Here is a 27,807-nt window from a genome sequence, read left to right on the forward strand (position 1 = left end):
CGTTTAAAAAATATTAATATGTATTCCAATGAGATGGATAATTACTTATAGAATATATTTTAGAGGATCATTTTATTACACACAGTACATAAACATCCGCAGCCGGTTATCTTTCAATAGAAAAGGAAGTCACGCAATGAATTAAACTATTGCAAAAAACAGAGTAAAAAAAGAGGACATTTGTTAAAAACTTTTTCGTATAATATTTGTGATACTTGCTGTTGAATTCTTGCTGTGGAGGTGGTTGTTTATGAAACATTTATTATTGTTGGCCTAATACTTTTATCGCTTTCCACTTGAATTTTCCTTTTTTTTTTTCACTTGAATTTTAAATTTTTTTAGTACTCTAAACTGAGCACCAAATAATAATATTGGACCGTTTGTATTAATTGTGAAATAACAACTATAATAATTAAGAACAAACTTTACTACTTAATATCAAAAAAACTATATAATGAAAAAATAAAAAACATGAAAATTTTAAAAATATTTAAAGTCTAATAATATAATGCCCCACTGTATACTGACGAGTACGGACTGTAACCTACACCCCCATATCCAAGACCATAGGCGGAGCTGGCGTAGCCGGTGTATGCTGATGGATAGTACCCTGAATATCCCGCAGAATAGGCCAAAGGTGAATAGGCATACTGCGGCACAGGGGCGGGATTGGGGACAGGTCCTGGAGCTGGGGCGCACATCCCTAATGCGAAGAAGCACACTAGAACGATCTGTAAGAGAAATCAAAGTTTATTTAACTTGTAAAAAACTTGTAAAAATCAGTAAATAAAGAGTTTATATTTTAAGTAATGTGTACAGTAAAATAAAATACTAACGCAGCAGTTTAAAATTCTAAAATAAATCTGCTGCTTAGACTAGAATATGCTGGCGTCTGATCGGGCTATGGTGGAGCAGTACGGCAAGAGATAAGGGCTTCCGGCTCGGTGATACTCCTCCATAGATGGAGGTCACTAATAACAGAAACTTAAACTTGCTATTAAACACCTTTTAAAAATAATGGAAACCCAAAAACTATCCTCAAAAACTGATATTTATTTCGGAAATTTTTGACGGTTCCACTAATATCGGAGCAGTACAATTAAGTATATATCTGAAAGAGTTCTGACAATAACTGTCATATTGTACGGCATCGAAACAATAGTTGTTGGAGTATATGCGCCAACAGACGATTCAAATCAAAAAGTTAAAGATTTCTGCACGATTTCTGGGACGGCACTTAGAAATAGTTAAAAATGGTTCAGGGGACAGCTTAATTGAGTTCTGTTAACTTTTTGGTTTAAAGATAATAAATACCCAATTCCAACATAAAGATATTCATAAATACACTGGAAACGACCTTCACTCCAACAGAAGTCGATCATAGACTATATAATAATGAGACAGAAATCAAAATTTAAATGCCAAGACTGCAGAGTAAAAAAAATCTAACTGTGAGACAGATCACTACTTTCTTTTAGCTAATCTTTTGTGCCCCTTTAAACAATACTACAAACAGAACACCGAAAGTGAGAGAAACATTACTACACAGTACAAAACGGAGAGATATAAATTGCACCTTTTATTCCAACGAAGTATTAAACATTTTTTTAATCTAGATTAGAAAAGGAACTAACTGAGATGGAAAGAAATATGGATGTAAAACAAGAATACAACAACCTCAAAACGATAATAAAAAATTGCTTATGGAGTATTAGGAACAGGGAACAACGACAAAAAACACCACGAACCACCATGGATGACATAAAACGTAAAATAAATGATACAAGGAAAAAACAAAATATATAAGAAATGGCTAACAAATAAAACATCTAGCAATAGAGTTACATATCAAAGGAAAAACGGGGAAGTAGGTAATCAAATAAAAGAAGCAAAAAACAATGTCTGGGAATAAAAATATGTCCAAGTTAAAAATTTAATTGGTGGTTCTTAGAATACGGAAGCATGGAGAACTATCACTAATCTAAAGAAAAACACCCAACTCCTTATGGGCTTTGGCCTATATGTCCAAACTATGGCTCCAACCTTGTCGGTCCCGCGCCCATCTTCTCCAGGTTCTCACGTCTAGCAAATTTTGCGCGTCCGCTGCCACTTCATCCTCCCATCTTTTCCGTGGCCTTCCTTTTGGTCTTGCGCCCTGCATTTTACTATCTAGGGCTCTTTTCGGCAATCTTTCTGTCTCCATTCTCACTACATGACCAGCCCAGCGAAGTCTCTGAAGTTTAACGAATTCTGAGATCGGTGTCTCTTTGAACAGTTGGTAGACTTCATGGCTGTACCTGGATTTTCATATTCCGTTTTCGTTAATAGGTCCTAATATCTTTCTTAGGACTTTTCTTTCGAAGACTTCCAGTTTTCTTTTTATCTCTCACTTATCTCATACTATTGGTCTGATAATAGTTTTGTAGACCCTGATTTTCGATCTCCAGTGTGTGTTTTTGGAGCGGAACACATAATCGCGTGAAAAATAAGCTTTGTTTCCCTTTCCAGGGATAACACCACTTTCCTAAAAATCGGAAATAGACTATCAGAGCCAATAAAAGTAAGTAAAAGCCTAAGACAAGGATTCAGTATCTCACCCTTACTGTTTAATTTATATATTGAGGCAGCCCTAGAAAATTGGAAAAACCACTGCCAGGGAATGGGAATCCCCATAGAAAATGATGTACTGTTCTCCCTGAACTTTGCGGATGACCAAGTCGTCCTAGCTCACGGTTCTTATGATCTAGAATTTCAGCATGAAGAAAACAGAATATTTAGTTATCAATTCAGATACAAGGTTTGAAGTGTTGATAGACAAGGACGTGGAAATCAAACAAGTGGAAAAATTTAAATATTTAGGTGCACTTATTGATAAGAACGGTTTGGGAGAAACCGAAATTAATCAGGGACGTGAAATTGTAGGATGTCTGAACTTATTATGGTGGAATCGCAACATTTCCGAAATGAACAAAAAAAGAATAAGGCAAACCATGGCTGAATCAGTTCTTTGTTGTGGCTCTCAAGTATGGACAATTAATGCAGACCTAAAGAGAAGATTGTTCTTCAGATGGAAGCTGCCTGGAAGAAGAAAAATACTCGACGCATATGGAATGAAGGAATTAGAAGAGCGATGGAATCGGGAGGTTTGGGGAGGAGCACGCCTTGGACCGGGAGGATTGGCGGAGGAGAACGGTAATACGGCGATAGCCGTCTCCAAAATGTATTATATTTACAAGTTGGATCCTGTAATATATATAAAATTTTTATTCCATAACCATTCCATACTACAGAACGCTGTATGTTGATCCAGATACATGCACATCCTTTAGATTTAAATATAATTCAGATTTATGCTCTTACAGCTGAGAGTACTGATGAAGAAATTAGGAAAAATAGAAAAAGGTGAAGTGAGTGACGTAGTTAGCAAGTATGGGTTGTGAACAAGAAACGAACGGGGTGATCGACTAATACAATTTTACCAGGAGAAAAACTATCATTAATACTTGGTTTAAGTTATCATTATGAAGATTGTACAGTTCCAAGTCATCACAGGATGAATCAGGGCACATTGTTCAGAAACAAACAAGTCCCTAACACAATTATAATAGGCAAAACATATCCTGGAACTTATATAAATTCTGATCATACTCCATTTATAGCCTAATTACAAGTCGGACTAAAAATCCTAATCCAGAAACAGAATAACAAAAGAATATATATGGATCAACGTAAAAATCTCGAGATAATGTTGTCCTAACAGCCACTACCAATGAGTTTGAGAGAGACTGGACCAACTTAACGAACGCTGTACACAACGGTGCAAAAGAAGTGATTGGTTACTCCAGAACGGAAGAAGAAGAACGACTGGATCACACACGAAATATTACACCTTATGAACAAAAGGAAATATTAATAATCTTGAAAGATGAAAATAGATAGAACTAGATAGAACTGTCAGTAGAAACATAAAATATTCTAAAGAGAAATGATTACGATAAAAATGTCAAGAGATATAAAAGATCATCCTCCATTTAAACATCCTGTCACGATAGATAGAACATGTTTTGAAGATATTGTGTCTCCGGTCAAGGAAATGGTAATCCTATAATGTATTATTTTGATAATACCTTGAAGTTTGTAAAAAGTACCATGCATTATGCGCTAAGATGATTTCTTGATCGCGATTCTTAAAATATGAAGCAAAATTCTAGTCAGACAGGTTAACAATCATATTTGCATAAAATAAAACAATTAATGAGGAAATAAATATATTCAGTGTAAAACATATCCAAAAGATAAGATAGTATACATACATATTCATGAGATAAAAGACAAAAGTTAAAATCGATTGAAGCAAATAAGATCGAAAATACGAATTGAAGAAGGCGTGTGAAATATGATGATAATAAATATGATAAAAAAATGTGAAAAGTAAAAACGAAAAAAAAGCTCCACAAATTATAGCAGATCATTCAGAAGGGTTACCAACGAATCAGATTTTGGTATTTTCTTGCTTAATTGGAATTAACCACAATTTCAGTTGAATTATTTTCTATTATCTTGCTTAAAAATTATTTAAAAAGTTTATTAATTTGTTAAATTTTGTAAAATTAACATTACAATAGGAAAACAAAATATACATAGAAAAATAAATACTTACAGCTTTGAACATTTTATTACGATCACTTTGACTGGTCAAACTGCGAATGAAATCGATACCGGATCGATTAGAATATATATTCTCTCACTTCTTCAGATTTTGGCAATAATTAGACCTTTTTAAGAATTCCGAACATGGTTACTATAATCACAAATGTGTTATTTTTAGTGTTCATTGTCAACATTCAAGTTGCTTTATGAATACTAACGACCCTATTGGTTAATGCGCCTCAATTACTAATTTTCTAATAGAATCATCACGATCTATAGGCAGGAGATATTGTTTTTTAAACAACAATTACAAATAAAGCATAATATTGTTCTGAAGCTATTTTCTTGTGACATTTTATATTTTTGAACAGTTTTAACTTGAAGTACATTTTTTTAGCTTCAAAATACTGGAATTATGCAACAAAGCCTAATTTTATCTTTAAACAAGGTTTAAAATTAATTTTACCTTTTTATAATTTTATTTGGTACAACCAAAGAATATAGATTGGTACAACTATTGCAGTTGAGATTTTAGAAGCATCAGAAAATATTAAAGGAGATGAAGTGGCATCAGACAGTATATATACCAATCAAGTTAGTAAAAAGTAAGCCTTTTTTCATCACAAATGTATAACTGGGTTTGACAGTTGAAACGAAATGTATGAGATATTTTTAAAATACTCTCATCTAGGGATCCACCATTTTTTTAGTGCAATTATTTTTAAATAAACAATAAAACTCCCTAAGGAGTAAAAGTACTTTGTCTCCATAGAGACTTTTTGCTTTAGTACAAAATATCTCACAAGGTTTTTTTTTAATTTTGTGAAAAATCTTGATGTGATGGACTCGAACCAAATTCACATTTAGAAACAACGTACCCGTATTAGCTAAGGACACTTATCAAGTTCAAAACATCAAAAATATTGTCGGCCAAATTTAATTCTCATGTTAAGGGAAGAAGATAAAATCACTTTAAAGAGTTTTGGTTTGCAGTGCACACTAGCTCTACAATACGCAGTGAAAACTAGAATTAACATTCCACTTTTATGTACGCCTTAATTAATTGCACAATCAGCCAATTTCCGAATCTCATTTAGATGGGAAAAGATATACATGTCTGTAACACTTGGGATATTTGACTAAACCATACTTCAAAACATGCAAAAAAGCCTATAAGAGGGATTAGATTCTATCCCGTTATTGCTGGTGGCTCACAAAAGGTGGTTGCTCATCATTCTGGATTTACAACCTTCCGTGGGTCCTAGCGTCCTCAAAAATTTCTCTCCAGTCATCCCTATCATTGGATCACACATCCCTATCAACACAATGTATTATGTTTCTCTGAACACTGGCTCAGTGAACACGAATTAACAACATTAAAGCTTGATGGGTATTTTTTGTCAACTTTTTATTGTCGGAAGGTAAGGGAACATGAAGGTTTTGCAATTTTTAGCGATAATAAAATCTTTACACGACCAGTTTGCTTAAATGATATCATCATGGTCAATGAGCATGTGAATATGAGTGTGAATTTTGTGCATTAGAAATTATAGAAATTAAAACTATGTTAGTAACAGTGTATAGAACCAAAAATGGGAATTTTAAAGTTTTTCTAGACCTATTTGAAATGTTATTGGTGTTTTGGTCTACTAATTTTTTAAAAATAATAATAATTAAATTGATTTCAAAAAATCTTCTAATGAATTAAATAGTTTCCGTAATCTAATTTTTTACTTTTGGCTTAACCATAAATATTAATGAATTTACTAGAATCACACTAGATCAGCAACTTGTTTAGATAACATCGTAACAAACATAAGCACTGAGATAGTTGGTTCTGGAATTGTGGACCCATGTATTTCTGATCATCTTGCTCAATTTCTCTACTTAAAAATAAAATCTGAAAAAAGTCATAGTGCTAATACATACAGAAGATATATAACAAGTAATGGCACCCTGATGTTAAAACAGTCATTTACTAACGTTGGCTGGGCTTCAGTTGTTTTTCTCAAAACAGCAACAGAAAATTAGCTCAATTTATTACCGAAATGTATGTAAAGTTAACTGAAATTAATTTTGCAATAAAAAAATCACGAACTAATAGTACCTAAAGCTCCAATTTCTTGGTTTGACGATGAACTAAGAGTAATGCGAGAAAATTTTTCCAGTCAAGATAATTGCTGATGTTACAAAGGAATATAGTGAGTATAAAAAGTTTAAGAAGCGCTATAAATGAACAATATCATTAAAGAAAAAACTGGCTTATGGGAATTTCTTTTCCAATTCAGATAATATATCTCATGACTGTTGGAAAGTTATAAATTATCACAGAAATTAATTTCAAAATAAAAAAATCTGTCCAATCTCGATTACATCAAACGATTTCAATAACTAGTTTACTTCAATAGCTAAACATATTAGAAGATCTTTTAATTTGTAACGTTATAAACGTCACATCTCTATTAATTTATATTTAAATAATTATTTCATTTTAATTTCTTTATTAATTTATTAACTACTTTAACTTCATTTCTCTTTTTACTATTTTTTATTTAAAAAGTAGTTGGCACCCTCTGTTTTTCTCTTTCTTCCTCTGTCTTGCTTTATTCTCTCTTTCTGTCCCGTAGAATAAATATTCGCCCTCTCTGTTTCTGTCCGGTAGACTAGATATTTTGTTCCATGTTGACAAAAGCTATTTCTATCATAGGCTTACGTCCTATGTCATCTGTGCTAACTTCATTTTAATCTCCCACTTAGTTTTTGTCAGTCAACTTTTCTAACGTAGTGGGAATATAATTTTTTGCCTCTAATAATTCTATTTCATTTTATCCTTGCCACCTGCTATTTGTTTCATTGTAATTTTGTAAAATTTGGCAAGGAAGTTAAACCCCTTTTGATGTGTCTAATGCAAATTGTTGTATTTTTAGTTTATTGGGTTTATTGGGTTTATTAAAAACATACCAATTTTATTGACCAGTTTGAAAATTTATTGACCACGTTCGACTTTATTGGCTGGATTAATCAAATCACGAATATTTATTAACCATTCGAGGACCTAACCTAAATTCTTAACAAAATATGGAAATTTATTGACCATTGAAGGATCTTACATCTACAACACACAAGCAGCCCATAGTTAAAATTTGTCTTATTTGCTATCAGCTAAGAGTTCAGGTTCAATCCCTAGTTTAAGACAAGACGAACTCACACTTGAGATACTGAGCTAAGCAAGGCATAGACGATAAGCTCCCATGGTTGATTGAGGTACTATTTTTATAATAGTACTTCAATTCTCTAGTCTTATCGTTACAAATTCTACAAATGAAAATGTAGCCATAGATTTTTTGAAAGATGTACACTCTCCTTGCGACTCTTTATTTTTATTACCTGTTAGTGATACTGAAATCAGGAATGTTTTGCATAGATGGAAAAATTCACACTGCACGGATTTTTATTTTTTAAAGAAAACAATAATTGTGGAAACAATCAATATAAGTATTGATAAATTAATTATACTTTATATTAATTGTCTTACCGAAGGGATTTTCCCAGATGTATTAAAAGTAACAAAAGTGCTGCCGGTGATCAAAAAGGGAGCTTTAGATGAAATTAGAAATTATTGTTCCATCTCAATCATTCCCATTTTCGGCAAAATTTTTGAGATTATGCTAAATGTTCGTTTGATAGAATATCTAGAAAAACACAAAATACTTCACTGTAATCAATATGGCTTTAGAAAAAAGTGTAGCACTACACTAGCTATACAGAATATTGTGGGAGATATAGTTGATGGCTTGAAGGAAGGTCATTTTGTGTCTTTGACATTGTGTGACTTATCCAAAGCTTTTGACTGTGTTTCGCATGAAGTACTGCTGGAAAAAATGCATAAATACGATATTAGAGGAAACACTCTTAATCTATTTAGATCATACTTAACAAATAGAAAACAGCCAGTTTTTCTAAATAACAGCTATTCTGTTTAACACTGTCGAATATGTGGTACCTCAAAGTTCGATATTAGGACCCACTTTGTTTCTTATTTATCTGAACGATTTATTTCACTATACGTTTCCTTCTGGTCGGCAACAGGAGAGAGAATGTTCATTCTCTCTCCTATTGCCGACCAGAATGTAGCTTCGACTATTTTTTAAGTAATTTTAAACTGTTTGTCCTTGTTAAGTACAGTATTATGTATAATTTAATGTTTATTTTTATGTTTATGACATTCTGCGATTGTTGGATGGCCCAAAATTGACGAAATGCCCCTGAAGATGCTCTAGGAGGCAAAAGTACTTGGGCAAGATTTAATTAATAAAACTGTGCTTGATATATGCCTTTATTTTATCAAAGTTTCTTAAATTGTTAAAATTAAATATCTGTTTGTAATGTTTAAATTTGCAAAACATTTATATTTATATATGTAAATTGTTACTATTCCTTTGACTTGTAAAAAACAAAAGTAATTTTGTATATTGATTAAATAAATTCTATTCTATTCTATTATATTCTATATCTATCGGCTTCCTCCGCCAAGCACGTATTCCCATATTTCTTATGTCTTCATCGATGATATATTTTTATTTTTTTTTTTTAGCTTCACAGAAAGTTATTCTTTAAATGAAAACATTTTGTTAGAAAAAAAAAATAGTTCTGGTTCCTAATAAGTAAGTCTGTTAAATATTTAGTTCATAAATTGTGCGATAATTTAATCACTCAGTAGTTTTAGTTTTTTATTCATAAAATATGTAAAATAAATATTTAAATAAGCTGAAACCTTGGTAAGGTTTTTGTGAAGATTTTATAAAGATTAACAAACAATGACCCTACGCATAATAAATAGTTTAAAATAAAATAAAAAATTAGGTTTACCGCTTATTAAAGAAATTGTTTATGGTTCTGGCATTGAGGTTTGTTTATGCAATTCAATTAACTAATAACGTTCTTAAATGTAGTTGCATATCCTTCAATATCCAGTGAATACACGTATTATCGGTTACTTGTGTGGTGAACTATGATCATTTTTATCGACAACTTACGTAGTTTCGTTCATTTGAGTGTATCAATATTCATAAACTAAAATTTAAGGTAATGAATTTTTTATCCTTTTGTTTATGTCAAATTCGGTTTGTTTGATATATATTTATATTAATAACGAAATAAAATTGTCATTAAAACATCAAAATACATATATAAATAGCCTGTAAAAACTTCAAAACATTTTTCCAACAAATGTTTTGAGTTGAAGTAAATAGGTCTTTTCATTTCAAGGTTTTTTTTAGCCATTTGTTGATTGCAAACATCGCTCAATTATCTTAAGGGATTTGCTACAAGTCTAAACAACTATTGGAATATTCTTTGATTCTGGCAAGAGATCTATAGTTTATTGTGACTTCTCATTCTTCATATACAGGTTGCTACTAGCATACACAGACGTGTTGTGTTACTATAATGTCCTTTCAGAAATTCAGTTTAACTTGAGTTCTCACAAGTCTTCCTGGCGAGAGGTGAAACCTCGAAACACGTATAGCAGAATGGTAGAACTCGAATTGAAATGAATTGCAATCATCTACTTTCAGTTCAACGTTTTTATTCTGCGACCCCGATCTTGAACGGAACCGTATCCCTCTTGAAAATGGCTAAAAACAGAAGCTAAAACAGAATAAAAAAAATATTAAAGTCAATTTTACAATTTATCAAAATCATAATATATATCATATGCGCTAATCCATATAATTGAAATTACAAATTCATTAAAATTCCTATACAAATTATCAAAAATTCTTTGGACTTGTATTCAAATAAAAGATCTCTTTTCTCGGTTTTCTTTCTTTTTCCTTACATGACGCATCAACCTTCTTCTTCTTCAAGTGCCATCTTCGTTCCGAAGGTTGGCGATCATCAGGGCTATACGTATTTTCGAAACTGCTGACCGAAACAATTCGTTGCTGCTACAGCTATACCATTCCCGTAGATTCTTTAGCCAGGAGTTTCGTCTTCTTCCTATGGACCTTTTTCCTGCTATTTTTCCTTGCATAATTATTCGAAGCAGGTCATAACTTTCGCCTCTTGTAATGTGTCCCAAGTATTGCAGTTTTTGTTTTTTGATCGTAAATATGACTTCCTTTTCTTTATTCATTCTTCTCAAGACCTCGACATTTGTGACTCTCTCGGTACATGATATTCTCAGGATTCTGCGATACATCCACAGTTCAAATGCCTCTAATTTTTTGGTATCAATCTTTTTCAACGTCCATGACTCCATTCCGTAGAACAGCACAGAAAGTACGTAACATCTCATCAGGCGAAGTTTCATTTCAAGGCTCAAATCTCTTCCGCAGAACACTCTCTTCATTTTAGTGAATATGGATCTGGCTTTTTCTATTCTTATTTTGATTTCTGCTGAGCTATCGTTGTCTTCATTTATAAAAGTGCCTAAATATTTGTATTTGCTAACTCGATCGATAATTTCATTGTGTAAATATAAATTTTGGACATTTTGTGTTGATTTCGATATTACCATAAATTTAGTTTTCTTTATGTTCAAGTCCATATTCTTCGCTGCAGTCTGCTATCTTATTCACCAATGTCTGTAGCTCTTCAAGTGTTTCTGCGATCAGAACGGTGTCGTCGGCAAATCTCAGATTGTTTAATCTAACACCATTTATTTTAATACCTACGGATTGCTCAGAAATGTTCTATTCATTACGTCTTCGGAATAGAGATTAAACAGGGTTGGTGACAGTATACACCCTTGTCTCACACCTCGCTTTATTTCGATTTCTTCAGTGGTATTATTCTCTACTCTCACTACTGCTTTCTGATTGTAGTACATATTTGCTATTAGTCGGATGTCTCGTTTATCTAAATTCTTTTCTGTCAGGAGTCTGATTAGGTGATCATGCCGCACTTTATCAAAGGCCTTGTAATCTATGAAACACATGAATACATCTTGATTTCTGTCAAGACATCTTTGAGACATAACGTTCAGTGCAAACAACGCCTCTCTTGTTCCAAGTCCATTTCGGAATCCAAACTGGGTATTATTGATGTCCATTTCCAGTTTTCTGTGTACTCTAGAGTGTATAATTTTCAGAAATATTTTCAGTACATGGCTCATCAGACTGATTGTACGGTAATCACTGCATTGTTTGGCATTTATATTTTTTGGTATAGTAACAAAGGTGGATAAAAGCCATTCTTGTGGTATTTTTCCTGATGTATAAATGCTATTGAAAAGTTTAACTAAAATGTGAATCGAGTCTTTTTCTATTAGTTTAAGGATTTCCGTTGGTATTTCATCTGGACCTGGGGCTTTACCATTTTTCATTCTTTTTAGTGCGTACATTACTTCTTCTTCCGTTATTTCTGGACCTTCGTCTCCTTGTATGTTACTTAGCTCAGATTGTTGTCTATCATCTGCAAAGAGTTCTTCAATATAGTTTTTCCATGTCTTCAACTGTTCTTCTAGTTCTGTTATTATGTTTCCGTTGACATTATACAGGGTATTTGGCTGCTTACGTTTTTGTGTACCTGCAAGTTCTTTCACTTTTTTATGTACATTAAAAATATCATGTTTTGCCTGCAATTGCTCTATTTCTTCACATTTTCTTTTATAAAAATCTTCTTTTGCTATTCTGATTTCTATTTTGATTTCTTTCTGTATTTGTTTATACCTTTGTTCGTTTTTTCCTTTCATTATTCTCCGATTGTCCATGAGAAGAAGGATCTTATCAGTCATCCACCTTTGCTTTATTTTTGGTTTTTCTTTAGTCAGAATTTTCTTCATAGGACCTGTTATTGCCATTTTTACGTTTTGCCATTTTTTATCTATGTTGTTCGTTGGCTGAGATGTTTCTTTTTCATGAAGTATTTTGAAATTATTTTGCAGTTTCTCCTTTACCTCCAGGTTACATAAATGACTGACGTCTATCTGATTTGCTCTTCTTTTCTGCTCCAATCTTTTTAGTTTAATACTCATTTGCGCTATTAGACTGCGCATCAACCACGCAGGGTTATTAGCGTGTATGGATTGTGATACAAAGTTAGAACTTAACAATAAAATATTAACTATAGCAATACATAAATAGAAATAAACCTAAATCTATACAAAGTAAAATATTAGATTTTTGATAACAGCTTGCAGTCTTTGAGAAAGGCGAAAATATTTTTAGTATCAATGTCTTTTCGAAGAGCACTATTTAATGTTGATGGTATATTATACATTTTGGGGTGCACATCATATTTGGGGCACTGCAATAAACAATGTTTTACCGTTAAGACACTTTTACGCATGTCACACACAGGTTTATCAGCACATTGTAGTTGGTAGTCGTGTGTTAACCAAGTATGACCAATCCGGAGGCGAGTGAAGGTGACTTGTTTTCTTCTATTGTTAAATTTTGGGAATTTTTTGGGGAGTTCTTCCATGTATCCTGCCATATTGAATTAATCTTTTCTTTAAAGAATGCTTTCAGGTCGGTGTGAAGAGATTTCGTATTCTCTTCTGCGTTTGGGTTGGTAGGTGCATTTTTTGCTATTTTGTCTACAACCTCGTTTCCTTCGATTCCAATATGTGACGGTACCCATATAAAATTAACTTTAATGTTGATATTTTCTGCATGTTTTAGTTCCTTATTAATGAGAAGAAGTAGTGGATGATTACAGTAGACTTGGTTTAGTGCCATTATTGAGCTGAGAGAATCTGTGATAATGATATTTCTCTTTTTATTTTTGGTAACTGTCAGAACTAGTGCTTTTAGTATCGCAAATAGTTCAGCAGAGAACGTTATTGTATATGAAGGTAATTTGTAAGCTTCTGTATAATCTGATGAGTAGATTGCTGCCACAGTGTCGTCTTTGTTTTTGGAGGCATCGGTGTAAACTTTGAAACAGCTACCATATTTGCTTAATAAATTAAGAAATTCTTGATTAATTTGACTTGCTGGCGTTTCTGATTTGTTTAGGCGCAATAAGCTGGTGTCAGTAGAGGGAGGTCGATGTTTTCTTTTTTAAATTAAATTAGGAAAAAAAATTTTCTTTCAATAAATATTACTTCTTTTAATTTTTTATATCTGAATTAAAAGATTATATTTATTGTAAAATAAAACCACTAAATAAAATATTAAAAAAACCAAATTAATTATGATCTACTTATAATCGTGGTTAAAAATCTTTGTTGATTATACGGCAAACTAACCTTTTATTTCCAAGAATTTTCTACTGGCTCCTTTTCTTCTTACGAGTGTGATATGCCTACGTTTTGCTCGTACTCTCAGTTGATTTACACACGCATGCTATCTGCTTTGCTTGTCAATGTTTCTCGCCCACATTATCGCCGCAATAGTCTCTCCAAAAGCTCCTGGACGAAACTCCTATATCACAGGAACCCAAGTTCTTTCTAGTGTAATTTTCACTTAGTCGACTAGTACCTGTTTGTTTATTACAGGATGTCCTTTCGTTGTCCACTGCTACCAATCATTGGGGCTCGTTTTACAGACTCGAAACACCTTGCACAATTATTATTTGACAAGAACTCTGCTAACTTTCACTGCAGGATATGGAACAAAAACAACTTGCTTACTTTTCACCAATCAGACACGCACAACATCCCTTTCGACCAATCAAATTCTGTGACTTGCCAAACACAAGCTCAATGCTATTACGATATAGCATAACTTTGGTATTTCTAAATTTTACATAAATAAGATCTTTTCTTTGTTTCCAAGTTTCTAGAGACAATACAGCTAATACTACTTCGCTTATTGTATACTTATCGCTGACCACAAAACTTTCTAATTGTCTGTCCTATTTCTTTGTAAACAAAAGACTTAAACCTTATATTCTAAAACTGCTATCTTTAAGCTATTAACATTATTCGTTTATGAGAATTCCTCTATTGTTATCATATATTACCTTACAGATATCTATTCTCCTATCTGCCTACTTTCTACTAAATTAAAAAACCTTTACTTATTCAAACATTTGAATCTTACAAATCTAATATTCCTATGTTCCGAAAGGTTGCCGCGGTTAGTAGACACCTAGAGCTAAGATTAATACTATTACAGGAATTAATATTAAACTCAACAGTCTTCCAGGTTGAACTGCATCGATTATCATTGCGCCGATCTTTCGTCATACTCTTCGATGTCTTCTTGAGGGCTTCCAAGGTCTCAGTCTCCCGAGGCCCCAGACACTACTACACTGATCACTAATCAATGCGTTACTGTATTGTATAGAATATTTGGCATTTTTTCAATTTCTATGGCTTCTTGGATAATTCTTGGTAGACCTTCTTATCTGAAGAATCTGAAGAAGATAATTCTTCATGGTGTTGACCTAGAGCTCAAATTGAGTCAGAGTTACGAACAGAAACGGAATGTTCATAAATCCTATTTTTGATTCTATGATTTGTTTGGCCTATATTGGATCAGGGACAGTCTGCACAAAGAATTTCATAAACTCCGTGTTGTTCATTGGGAATGTTGTCTTTGATTGATTGGACAAGAGATGAAAGTTTTTGTTGGGGGTAAATATTGTCTTTATTCCTCTTGAATTTATAGGTTTTTTTTTCGATTTTTTCAGTGACACCTTTAATGTGAGGAAGAAAAGCTTTCGTATGATGAGGGTCTAAGTCTTTGGGTTGAGATTGAGTGGGAGATTGATGTCTGTGGATGCTCTTATTGATGTGATCGCAGTAACCGTTTTGATGAGGGCTTGCTTTAAACTAGAGAACTCAACTGGTCTATTTGCATCATCGCAAAGAAAAACCAATCCCAAGGTTTTCATCACTCTGTTTATCGAAAACCCACCTATACCAATCGTTACTTCCATGCCAACTCTCATCCTCCTCTTTCACAAATTAATTCAGTTATTAATACGTTTGTCTCCAGATCAATACGCCTTTGCTATTGATCAGAAGCTAAATTGTCCTAGTGGTCTTCTTTTTGTTCTTTGTTTCCATCCGTGGAATCACTTTTCGCCATTTTTTAACTATGGCACTGGGAAAAAAACTAGCTTTTATTAATCCGTAGGGGAACTAAGTTTTTATCAATGTTTGTAGCCTTAATGCACTCTACAATATTTTTATGGTTTTTCCAAATTTAAAATTTTACTCGCTGATTTTAAAATGCTTGGCAACACCGCTTTTTGACAAGCAGTAATTTATTACACTAATTACCCATGAAAAATATTTTACTTATTATTGTTAGATTTTTAAGTTGTTATCTCTCCTTATATTTATGTCATAATTAAGTATAAATATTACTTTTACGCAATACTTTTGTTCGTTTTTTTTAGTAGTAAATTGAAACAAGTTAATTGATAGCACTGTACGTGTTGTTTAGAAAATATTTCGCACTATTATTGAAACAAATTGTAATAAATATAGTGAATCATTTCTCAAGGTGTTAAGAGAGAAGACTAAGACTTCTAAGTAATAATAAGTAAAAAAGTGTTTAAGATATTCGTAAACATTTGATAAATGTCGGTTACATAGAATTTTAATTTTTTAGATCAAAATCTTCTGACCTTAATTTACATAACATAGATGAATGGGACGATAAGTAAATTCAAAGAAAACTGATCCTTTAAAAAAATTTAAAATGTTAATTCAGGGAGTGTTGAATGTGACTCTTTGTGCACTTTATGCCCAACCAGGTAAGACTATATTAGTCTATATCTAGCATTTTATTTATACCATATTTAAAAAATCGACTTATCCAGCGAAGACTGTACTATAATTCATTTTTTTTAAGTTTTCGAATAAAGGAAGATAAAGTTTTGATTAATGAAAAAAATCGCGGGTTCTTATTTACTTAATTGTTTTTATATTTATCCATTGTGTTTACCATATTATTCCATTTGTGCTTTTAAATACGTCAATATTGTTTCTTTATCTGGTTTTTGAATGAGTTAGCACAATATTCGCTGGAAAAAAACCGGAATTATAAATAATACATACCATCGTTCTGTGAAACTGTATTTATGATAAAAGTCTACATAGAAGTTAAATTACAAAATATTATAAACAAACATTATTGCAGTTCTTCATCGTCACTGCTTGCAGTGATTTCATATTCTTATGATGTGTCAGAATGTAGAGCTCCATATAAGCCATGGTACATAGTAGGAATTTTTCCAGTATCGCAAAGCCATAATAACCCAGTTAACTTCTTCTTATCTATTGGCATAAGATTTATGTACTACTTTTTTGCTTTTGTTAAATTACACCTGTTACAATCTAAACTTAAATGACACTTAAAAAAACCTACATTTGGTATGTTATACGAAGTACTGATTTCTTTTATTTGACTGATTTTGATCATTCCTTTTCCATTATCAGTTTTCCAATTTTTGTTGCCAACAAGGCTTTTGAAATCTAGGAATTCTTCTTGTGACATTTCTGTTACATTATATACTTTTCGGATCATAATCTATTACTAGCAAACGTCAACATTAAACTCAGGAAACCGGAGAAAAAAGTTAAAACCACCAAAATTAACATCAAAAACCTAAAAGACGACAACTGCCAACAGCAACTAAACGCAGAGATAAATAAATTAACTGAAGGAAGCGTTGAATGGGCAGATATGAGAAAAGCCATACTAAAAGCGGGAAAGGAGGTCCTAGGCGAAGAAGAGAAAACCACTAAAAAAGACTGGATGATACCGGAAATAGTTGAGCTAATAAATGAAAAAAGAAAATACAAAAATAAAGATGAAAATAAATATAAAACCATCAAGAATAAAATCAAATATGAAATCAGAAAGGCTAAGGAGAAATGGATGAACAAAGAATGCCAGGAATTGGAAGAACTCAGCAACAAACATGACACCTCAAACTTACATAAAAAAAATGAAAGAACTTACAGGCAACACCAGACAAAGAAGAACACTCATAACAAGAGATAATAATGGAGAAATACTTACTGAAGAGAGCAAAATAAAGGATGTATGGGAACAATATATAATCCATCTGTTCCATGACGAGAGAGAAAATGAACAAGATATAGGTGAAGAAAAACAATACCTACAAATTTTACCCTCAGAAGTAAAGAATGCCCTACAGAATGCAAAACAAGCAAGAGCACCGGGTCCTGATCAAATTCCAGTTGAACTGTTAAAAGCCTTAGATGACGGTAATATAAAGAGACTCACCCGAATTCTCAACCACATATATGTAGAGGGCAACATCCCGGAAGAATGGCTTAAATCGATATTATTACCTCTACCAAAAAACAACAATCCCAAATCATGTAATGACTATAGATTGATAAGCCTAATTTGCCACCCTTTAAAGATTCTCTTGAAAATTGTTCAAAACCGAATTTATAAGAAATGTGAGGAGCAGATAGATGAAACTCAGTTTGGCTTCAGAGGAGGCATGGGTACAAGAGAAGCATTATTTGCGTTGACGGTACTCTTGCAGAAATGTCGGGAATATAACAAGAGTGCATATGTACGCTTTATAGACTTTAGGAAGGCCTTTGACCGAGTGCAGCATATGAAGTTAATAGATGAATTAAAAAACATCAATTTAGACAAAAAAGACATTGAGTTTATTAAGGCTATATACTGGAACCAGAAAGCAGTAGTAAAGGTGAACGATATAGAAACAAATAATATTACCGATTGCGAGAGGGGTTAGGCAAGGATGCGTCTTGTCTCCGACGCTTTTCAACGTGTACTCACAGGTCATATTCAGAAAAGCCTTATCGGAAAGAAAAGAGGGAATAAGAATTGGTGGAGAAATCATAAACACCATGAGATTTGCAGATGACACGGTAATTATGGCTGAGAGTATAGAAGAACTACAAACTTTACTAAATGCAATAAATAGTGAATGCATTCAAATGGGACTTGACATCAACACAGATAAGACCAAATTTATGATAGTATCAAGGAGTCCAATAAATAATGAACAACTAACTCTTGGTGGACAGCAAATAGAGAGAGTGACAAAATATAAATATCTGGGAGCTTACATCAACACAGAATTAGATCCAGACCAAGAGATCCGGGTACGAATAGAAATGGCAAGGGCAGCGTTCTTAAAATTCAAACAATTGTTCTGTGACAAAAATCTGAATACTGCGCTGAGACTGAGGTTTGTTGAATGTTACGTCTGGTCCCAACTATTGTACGGGATAGAAACATGGACACTAAAAGCGCAAATAGTTAAAAAGATTGAAGCCTTTGAACTTTGGATATACCGGAGAATGTTAAGAATTCCATGGACTGCCAGGGTCACCAATGAGGAAGTGCTGAGAAGGATGGGTCGAGACAAAAAATTGTTGAGAACGATAAAAGTACGCAAGACTGCATACCTTGGACACATACTAAGAAATAATAAATATAGTCTTCTGCAGGTCATCATGCAGGGTAGAGTCGATGGCAAAAAGGGAATAGGTAGAAAGAGGAAGTCATGGCTGCGAAATATTCGAGACTGGACAAACATGACTGTAGACGAATTATTCCACGTTGCAAAAGACAGAGAAGCTTTTAAAAATGTGGTCGCCAACCTCCGTTAATGGGGACGGCATAGGAAGAAGAAGAATATACTTTTCCAAAAAATTTTATTCATTCTTATCAAAATAATCCATTGTTCAGGAACATACAAGACCGACTGACGTTTTTCCACGTTTTCAGTTACAGCATGCATGCTGTTTCTCTCATTTTGGGTGTGACCTTTTTTTACAAATCTTCATCTGCATAAGCAAACATTGAAAATATGGTATGGTTTCTGTTTGGCATACCACAGTTATCCGAATAGAAGATAAGTTATTTAATTCCCTTCTTTTTTTTGGGTCTCTATAAACTTCCACAAACAACCAGCAATTTCGTTTGAACCTCGTTTAGCAATTTGTTCATGCCATACATAACAGAAACCTTCATTGTTGCCTATATCAAATATGGTGAAATTGTATGTAGCATATTTACTTTTATAATAAAAATCGCTTGGGGATATGTTAAAGACTGAGCAAACATAGCACTGATCTTTCTTTAATCTAGAAGAAACTTATATTAAATTCAGTGTTAAAAATGTCTCTATACTAGCGATGCGTAGCAAGTTGTCCAATACTTTAATCGTCATAAAATTCCGTATATAGTTTTTACATTTTTTTTATGAATGCTTTAATCCTCCTCAAGATACTTCCTCTTAGAATTTACTATGAATTTACTTTTCGAGTACATCCTGGATACTTATTTAAATTTATACGAATGCACCCTCTATTCACACGTATTATTTTTGATTCAATTTATATGCTGTACAACTTTTATACATTGTTGTTCATGTACGCGTATTCTACTTTACCTCAAAATGCGAAAACTGTATTAACGCAAGAGACAACGACATTTCCGTTCGGAATGCCGAGGAAGACTATTCTAACTTAAGATAGGAGAGTTTTCGTTGGAAAATGTAAAGATACACTAAGTCAGGACAATATCAAAGTGCAAAATTGGTTGTCTAAACATGGTGAAATTAACTTACAACTTTCAGGGGTGTAACTCAAAAACGCCAAAAATTGAGTTAGTACAGTCTTTGCTGGACGAGTGACTCGAAGTGATTTAGAAGTACCCACGCAAATTTTGTTACTTATATATTGAGGAGTGACATTGTTGGCATTTCCATAAATATCCTATTACTATTCTATCATTTCTGCTTCCCTCTTTTTTTCCATGCATTTCGTTCATTAATCAATTTAATAGAAGAAGAAGTTGTGAAATTTAAAATAAACTGTGTAGATTGATGCGAGTTTTTCGCCACAGGATAATTTTCAACTGTACAATTTTCTTCAATTTAATTTATAATGATTTAAATTATTAAATATTTTTGTTTTAACTATATTTTTAGGTCCGCCAAAGATACAACTTCAAAATGACACATTCCAATTGTATTCTATAAATAGAAGACTATGTCCAGAAATAGATTCTTTTAGAGATACAATATTTGAGTTGTATACAAGGTAATCTTTATTGTTATATACAAATAGAGTACCTTCAGAAAAATCTCATATGTATTATTTATAGATTAAATCCTGAAGTACCCCAGATTTTACGTATTAATGATGTTGCAGCGTTACAAAATTCAAATATAAACTATAATCGGCCTACGGTTTTTTTCTTCCATGGATTTTTGGAATCATCACAGTCTGATAATGCGGTACAAATCAGAAATGGTAACTATACTTTTAATGCTAAGGGTATTCATCATCATCATCATCATTACACAGACTATAACTTTAACTTCTCAGCATAGATCTTTCTCATTTGTCTACAGTGATATCGGTCTTCTGCCCTGTAGATCTAATTTGTTGTAATTTTTTTTATACCATCCGCCCACTTGTCGAAGATCTAACTCTACCTCTATATACCTGACATAATATAAGGTGTTACTCATTTTCTGCTCTTAAAATTTATTTTTAAACATAATTCTTGTGCTTTGTGCTTCTAGAGACTCTATAGTAACATTTTTCTGGTTTTCTTGTTACTGATGGTAGTTTATTTAATCTCATTTTACATAATACTAATCAATGATCTGATCTGATATTGACTGAAAATAGAACCCTTACATCTAAAATATTTTTACAGTGTATATTTTTGATCTGAAGGTATTTTTTTGTTATATAGTTGATCTCTAGTTAGAGATAAAAATATTTTAAAAAATTTGAAATTTGATTACTATCCTAAATTATAATCAAAAAATGCCAAATTATTATAACCCGGACTTTAGTTACGACAAATGAAGAAGAAAAATTTATAAACCTAGTTTATTATAACAAACACGGTAATTTCGACAGAAATTAGTTGCAGAACTATCAGTAAAATAGTTACGTAAACAACTAGAAGAAAGGGATAAAGACTACAGTGGGTCTAAGAAGATCCTTCAAGAACGACTGAGGAATATTCTCAACAAAAATAAAGATGACCCAGGAACATTCCATTTTCAATCAGCAGAAGAAGCAGTTTTAACGAAAATTAATGAGAAATTCGAAACTGTTTCTCAAATAATCGAAGAAATTTTCTAGAAATAATAATAAGAAACTTGAAAATGCTTCTGTTATGATTATAGAAACTTCTAGAAAAAATTATGATAAATTAGATAATGTTTCCAAAAGATTCGATGAATCGTCTCAAATTATTAAAGAAGTAGCTAGACAAAACGACGCAAAATTCGAAAATGTTTCTAGAAGATTTGATAAGACTTCTCAAATATTTAAAGAAGTATGTAGTCGGAACAATGAGAAAATTGAAGAAGTTTCTAGAACATTCAATAAGGTAGAAGAGAAGATCAAACAGTTACAGAGCATGATAACCAATACCAATAAGTGTTGCCACCAGTTAATGCAGTAGTTTTAGATCCTGTAGTGAAAGAAGAATCACCAAAAGACTAAACGACACATCTTATGAGATTAAAATTGACGCCATTTGATGGGAAGTCTCCTTAGTCCATATAGCTTAGTCAATTTGAAGCTATTGTGACAGCCGATCATTGGACAGAACACGAAAAGGCTGTTTTCTTGACTGCTGCTTTACGAAGTGATGCTGCGGGTATCCTAAAATCAATTCCTCAGGCTCAAGAAAAATGTTACCAGATCTTGTTTACTCGACTAGAAAAACGCTATGGAGATGTCTAGATGGAACTACAGAAAGCTTTACGACTAGCAAGACCGAAAGTTTTAGATGAAGTGCTCGCCATTGCCTTGGAACACTAAACAGCTGGTCATGCTTCACCTAGCTATCAAGTACGAACTTCTGAAGAAGGCCAAACAGAAGGTTCGATCGTTTAGACGAGTTGAAAACTCAGCAGCCTGAAGTTGGAAGAGTACTGCGATTAGAATTTGGTCCTAGATCTTTACTGCATATGGTGACGAGGAAGTCTTATACAGACAGCGCAAGCTACGAAGACATATGACGTGCTTTAATTAATTTAAAGAAAATTGTGGAGAATTATGGCATCCAACATTTAGCTATACCAAAGATAGGCCATGCATTAGAAAATTTGAATTGGAAGATTGTGAGAAGCATGCTTGAAGTGATCTTCCAAAAAACCGGCGTTATTTCTTCTTGAGGGGTTCATGCAGAGCTGAAGAGTCCTGTAGATTTCGCCATCCTGGGCCTACATACAGAGTTGCTGATTGGGACGGTTGGACCTAAGAGTGTAACAAACAAGCTGATTTCGACGTACCCCATATAACGGTTGCATCTCTGAAAACTATAATGTGTGTTCCAGAATTTTTAAGATGTATCGACCGGCTGACAGATCGAGGCGTTCATACAAGCGAGAATAGAGGTAGACTATTCCAGATTTTTCTAGTAAATAATGATTTGTATATATAATTTGCGTTGATATTAATTTAGTTTAGCTGATAAGATATCGTACTGTGAGCTTATAAATAAATATATTTACATAAATTAGAAGCGCTCGATTAATTGTTAACCACGTTACATTATTAAAACTTATTTGAATGAGGTAATGAGAATATAGATACATTTTAAACAAATAATAAAACTGATTAAAGATATTAAAAATATACTATGAGACAAAAGAGACATAGAGTCAGATCATTTTAGTAGTTCTATATGCTTATTGGCAACCATCAGAATTTGAATAGTTATTGTAAAAAATAAATGTTTCTCCCCATGCCCTTCTTTGTTGTTCCACCATCAAAACAATTTCATTACATTTTTCCAAAATTAATAATGATTTTCCTGTGACCTATTTAAGTAATAAATAATCATTTTTCTTTAATTTCAGCATATCTGCACATCGGTGATTACAACGTTATCCTAGTAAATAACGAAAGATTGCTAGCAGGCTTAGATTTCTTAACGGCTGCTTTAAACTGTGAACCGATTGGAAAATTTTCCGCAAAATTTGTAGATTTCTTAGTTGTCCAAGGTCTACAACTGTCTTCACTGCATATTATCGGCATGAGTCTGGGGGCTCAAATAGCTGGATTGATGGGAAAAAATATTAAGTCTGGAAAAGCTGCACGAGTAACAGGTAAGTATAAATATATGATTCTTAGGAGCTTTAATGTAGCATTTATACTAATCTGAGAATGCTAAAAAGAACTCAATAGACTGGTGGAATATGACAGTGTCACATTGGTACGGATGACAGGCCATCGGACATAAAGGAGCCTATTATGTAATTAAAAGACGATCAACGAAATACTTGTCAAAGTATTTATTTGACGGACATAATAATGGTTCTAATAGGGCTCAAGTGCTTCAGAAAATAGACAGAAATAAAGTCAGAACCATAAGAATTTTTAATACTGGTCATACGACAATCAACGAACACAATAAAATTGCTTCATGGAAATTTAAGTTGCCGATTTTTTGTTCCAAACAATTAACCTGTGGGCGAAAACAATTTTTGGAGACCAAGTAACTTCACAAATATGTGCTATCCATTAAGTAGAACTATAAAAGCTAATACAGGGTTCAAAAATCCTGTACGGGTATCATAAATAAATTAAAAATTTACAATAAGTCAATGGATAATGTACAACTGCTGTGTCACATATGGTTTTCAGGAAAAACTATAAATATAGGTTATACACTCTTGTGTAAGATGCCTTTTTCTGTATTCACTTGAAAATCCCTTTTTTTATAATCAAATCTTTTTTTTTTGGTTTTTTTTTTATAGTTTATGATAGTTTTTCACTTACATTCTCAACCTTTAAGGTAACACCCATCGTATCCAGAACATGTTAATCCATCTTCAACTTGCTAGCATTCTGAGCTTTTTTTTTCTAATCTCTTTTATTACTATATCTACTCATGTCTCACGAATATGCAGTAGAAAAACTATAGTTATCAAAAAATAAAATGTACGGTTGGACTAAAAAAATGGACAATATGTCATGGGCCTATAGATCTAGTGTGAAGTATATTGGATAAAGATAAATTGAATAAAACGTCAAAGCAAATAAAAAAAATGGTGCAAAAAGAAAGGGAAAAATAAAGGGCGCACTAAAAGTTTTTTTTATTGTATAAGGGCGATAGCTATACCATCTATCTCTATAATTAATTGTAGCATTGAACCATCGAAACTTTTAGCACACCTTGAGTAACTTCCTTTATCAAAAAAATAGAATAATAGATGAGATGAATTATAGTTTGACGCTCTTACCGTTTTCTACGCTTACCCGCAACTTATGCAAAATACACTGGTTTTACTGCTTACCACAAACGTATGCAAAATAGACTGTGGCTGATTTTTATCAACAAAATATTATTTATCATTTTTATCAACAAAATATATTATACCGGTATTATTTTTATCCAATCTATAAAGCCCAATATAAAAGAGAGTATAAATTCAGAACTATGTAAATCTCACTTTTTTATTTTATGACACACTTATAATTCATCAGGTTGTCAAGTGTCCTGCCTAGTTTGAAACAAAACATTTGTCAATCCTTAATAAAAATCTATTTTTTGATTTGGTAATATTCTTAAAATATCTGTAAGCCGAAAAAGTCAAAAACAGACAGTAATTAGTTCTCCTCTTCGAAAACTACTTTCTGCTGAAGTAAACAGATCCTCTAGTGGTTTAATCTACTATTTTAAAATGCAACAATGTATTAACCATATCGATTTTTGTGACTTACTTTGAGAAAAAGAAAATGCTACAGTTGTGGTCAGGTATTTTATTAATAAACATTTTTTATGCCTGCACAAAACGATATTTTCCATTTCTTAATTTAAAAATTATGTACTTATTTTAGGCCTAGACCCAGCCGGACCAGTTTTTGTACTCCTACCAAAATCCCAAAGAATCGGTGCCGGAGACGGTGAGTTCGTTGATATTTTACACACTAATGCCTACTTTAATGGAGATTCCAATTCTATTGGAGATTTAGATATATGGTATAATGGTGGAATAAAACAACCAGGTTGTTCAGTTTTCGACATTCTGAAAAGAAAAGGATTGTCTCTACCGGAGTTTGGTAAAATTTGTTTTAATTTTTTACGTAGATAGTGTATGACTAATTTTTTACAGAGTTATGTCCAAGAATTTGAGGTGCAGCTAGCTAGGAACATACATACTCAACATACTTATGCTAGAAAGGATAGTGTGAGGAAATGAAGGTATATAAGAGAACGTACGGTAGCTTTAAAGTGCATGTTGGAGGTTGGCGTGGAGGTTAGCGTGGTTATCGGCGCTGGGATTGGCCTGGGGGTTGACACGAACATTTCTGACCCCCGCGCTAATTAACCACGCTAACCCCCACGCCAACTTCCACCCAAACCACGTCATCATCGACGGTATAAATGAACCGTCATCTGTTCCCAGTGACAGTAGTGAATTGATTGGTGATCAGCGCAGTAGTGTCTGGGGGAAGGGAAGACTGAGACCTCGGAATCTCTGAAGAAGACATCAAAGAAGATGTCGAAAACTCGGCGCAATGATAATCGACGCTGTTTACCTCGGAATATTGTTGAGTTTAATATTCATTCTTGTAATTCTCTCTTCGCTTGTCCACTGCTGGATATATATCACCCCCATAATTTTCCATCTGTTGCGATCTTACGCCTCTTGCGTAGGCATTATCTCTTGGTCTCCATTTCAGTATCCGCTTTCTCCATTTGTTTTCTGTCATTCTAGCTAGGTGACCTTTTCAGTTCCACTTCAGTATTGCTATTCTCTCTATAGCATCAGCCACTCCTCATCTTCTTCGTAGCTGGCGGTTTTGAATCTTGTCTCGCAATGAAACGCCCAACATATCACGCTTCCTCGCCCTTTGAACCATATGAATGTTTTCACTGTTCTTTTGTTATAGTCACCGTTCTCGCTCCGTAAGTCAACACTGGCAAAAGACACTGATTAAAGGTTTTTCTTTAAAGACATATTAGTATGTCGAACGATTTGAAAATGTGGTTCAACTTTCCGAAGACTGCTCAAGTTAGTTTGGATTTTGTTCCTAGGCATATATCTTCGCTAACTACAAGATTTGTCATCATCTAGGTTCTAGATATATTTATTTTCAATCCCCCTTCTATCAAAGAAATGTAGAGCTGATTTAAAAGTTCTTTGTCCTCATTTATCCTATCAGCTATTAGCACAATATCATCTGCAAACCTCAGTTGAATAAGCTTTTCTCCATTTATGTTTATGCCCTTGTCAGTCAGTTTTGCCCTAGATCAGAATAGTTATTAACATATAAAATATGCTAAAGCTACGACAGAAGACAGAGAAGACAAAAAACATTAAACATATGCAAGTATGGGACATGGCAGAGAAAATAAAAGACCAAAAATGGAGAAAAATCATCCAATGATATTACCAATTATAAATCACTTAGTAAATCAGTTAATTAAAAGACACATTATATTTCTGTATAAAAAAAAGCAACATATATGGATGTATCAGTTTTCTGAATGCAAGTAAGAAATTAATGCCTAACCTGTGAAACGAAGAAGAAGACAAAACTAGGAGAACTTTCTGCACTGATAACAAATTTCTTTTATTCAGAAAACAAATACATTTCTAAAATACAATTAATGTGAATCTATTATTTGTATGTAGCTCAATATTTTTTTAATGATTTTTAGTATTTTGCAACCATTTTCAAGCATACAGAACTTACGTCCAATCACTTTATGAACCAGAACGATTTTTAATAACAAAATGTAAGAATTATCCCGCTTACCTTAATGGAGAATGTTTAAATGGAAATACTACCTATATTGGTGAATATATTGACCAAACGTAAGTTACAAACATATTTACAAAAGGAAGATAATAATTATATTAAATTGGATTATCTTTTTTTTCAGCCAAAGAGGAAATTTTTACATAAAAACTGGCCCTACAGCTCTAAATGTTTAAAAATGTAATAATGTTAAGCAATAAAATTATAATTGAATGTGTTTTTTTGAATTTACTTTGCAATTAATGTAAGATTGTAGTTTTCATCCAATACCACGACTGCCATCCTTGTTTTCCTTTTATTCTTATTATTATAACCACTATTAACACCACCTGTTAGTTAGCAAAAGTTAGCAATTACTTCGGCGCATAATTAAACAAAAAAAATTACTCAGCATAATCAACGAGACGAAAATTGAATACTTGGGTCATGTGTAAAGTTCAGGGCAAAAGGTCATTTGAAAGACGCCAGAACTCGTGGCTGAAAAA

At 32.9% G+C, this 27,807-nt stretch overlaps 1 protein-coding gene and 1 long non-coding RNA gene across 4 annotated transcripts; one reads left to right on the plus strand and one right to left on the minus strand.

Annotated features, from left to right (window-relative positions):
* Positions 1-411: 411 nt before the first annotated feature.
* On the minus strand, positions 412-4,888 carry LOC140450084 (uncharacterized). The gene is made up of 2 exons (XR_011951953.1): positions 4,661-4,888; positions 412-731 (listed from the first exon to the last, which is right to left on the minus strand). It is a non-coding gene; the product is annotated as an uncharacterized lncRNA (long non-coding RNA).
* A 4,695-nt stretch (positions 4,889-9,583) lies between these two features.
* LOC140450085 (lipase member H-like) lies at positions 9,584-27,539 on the plus strand. 3 transcript variants are annotated; one of them, XM_072543508.1, is made up of 8 exons: positions 9,584-9,735; positions 16,164-16,308; positions 20,506-20,617; positions 20,682-20,830; positions 23,410-23,658; positions 25,394-25,615; positions 27,222-27,378; positions 27,447-27,539. In XM_072543508.1, the coding sequence occupies exons 2-8, from the start codon at positions 16,254-16,256 to the stop codon at positions 27,496-27,498; spliced, it is 996 nt and encodes a 331-aa protein (XP_072399609.1). In that variant the 5' UTR covers positions 9,584-9,735; positions 16,164-16,253; the 3' UTR covers positions 27,499-27,539. The 3 variants fall into 3 exon arrangements, with proteins under 3 accessions (XP_072399609.1, XP_072399608.1, XP_072399610.1); XM_072543507.1 differs by lacking the exon at positions 9,584-9,735 and adding an exon at positions 15,932-16,084; XM_072543509.1 differs by lacking the exon at positions 9,584-9,735 and adding an exon at positions 15,935-16,094.
* Positions 27,540-27,807: the final 268 nt, after the last annotated feature.

This window comes from Diabrotica undecimpunctata, chromosome 9, assembly GCF_040954645.1.
Source record: "Diabrotica undecimpunctata isolate CICGRU chromosome 9, icDiaUnde3, whole genome shotgun sequence".
In the NCBI taxonomy this organism is placed as follows: Eukaryota; Metazoa; Arthropoda; class Insecta; order Coleoptera; family Chrysomelidae; genus Diabrotica; species Diabrotica undecimpunctata.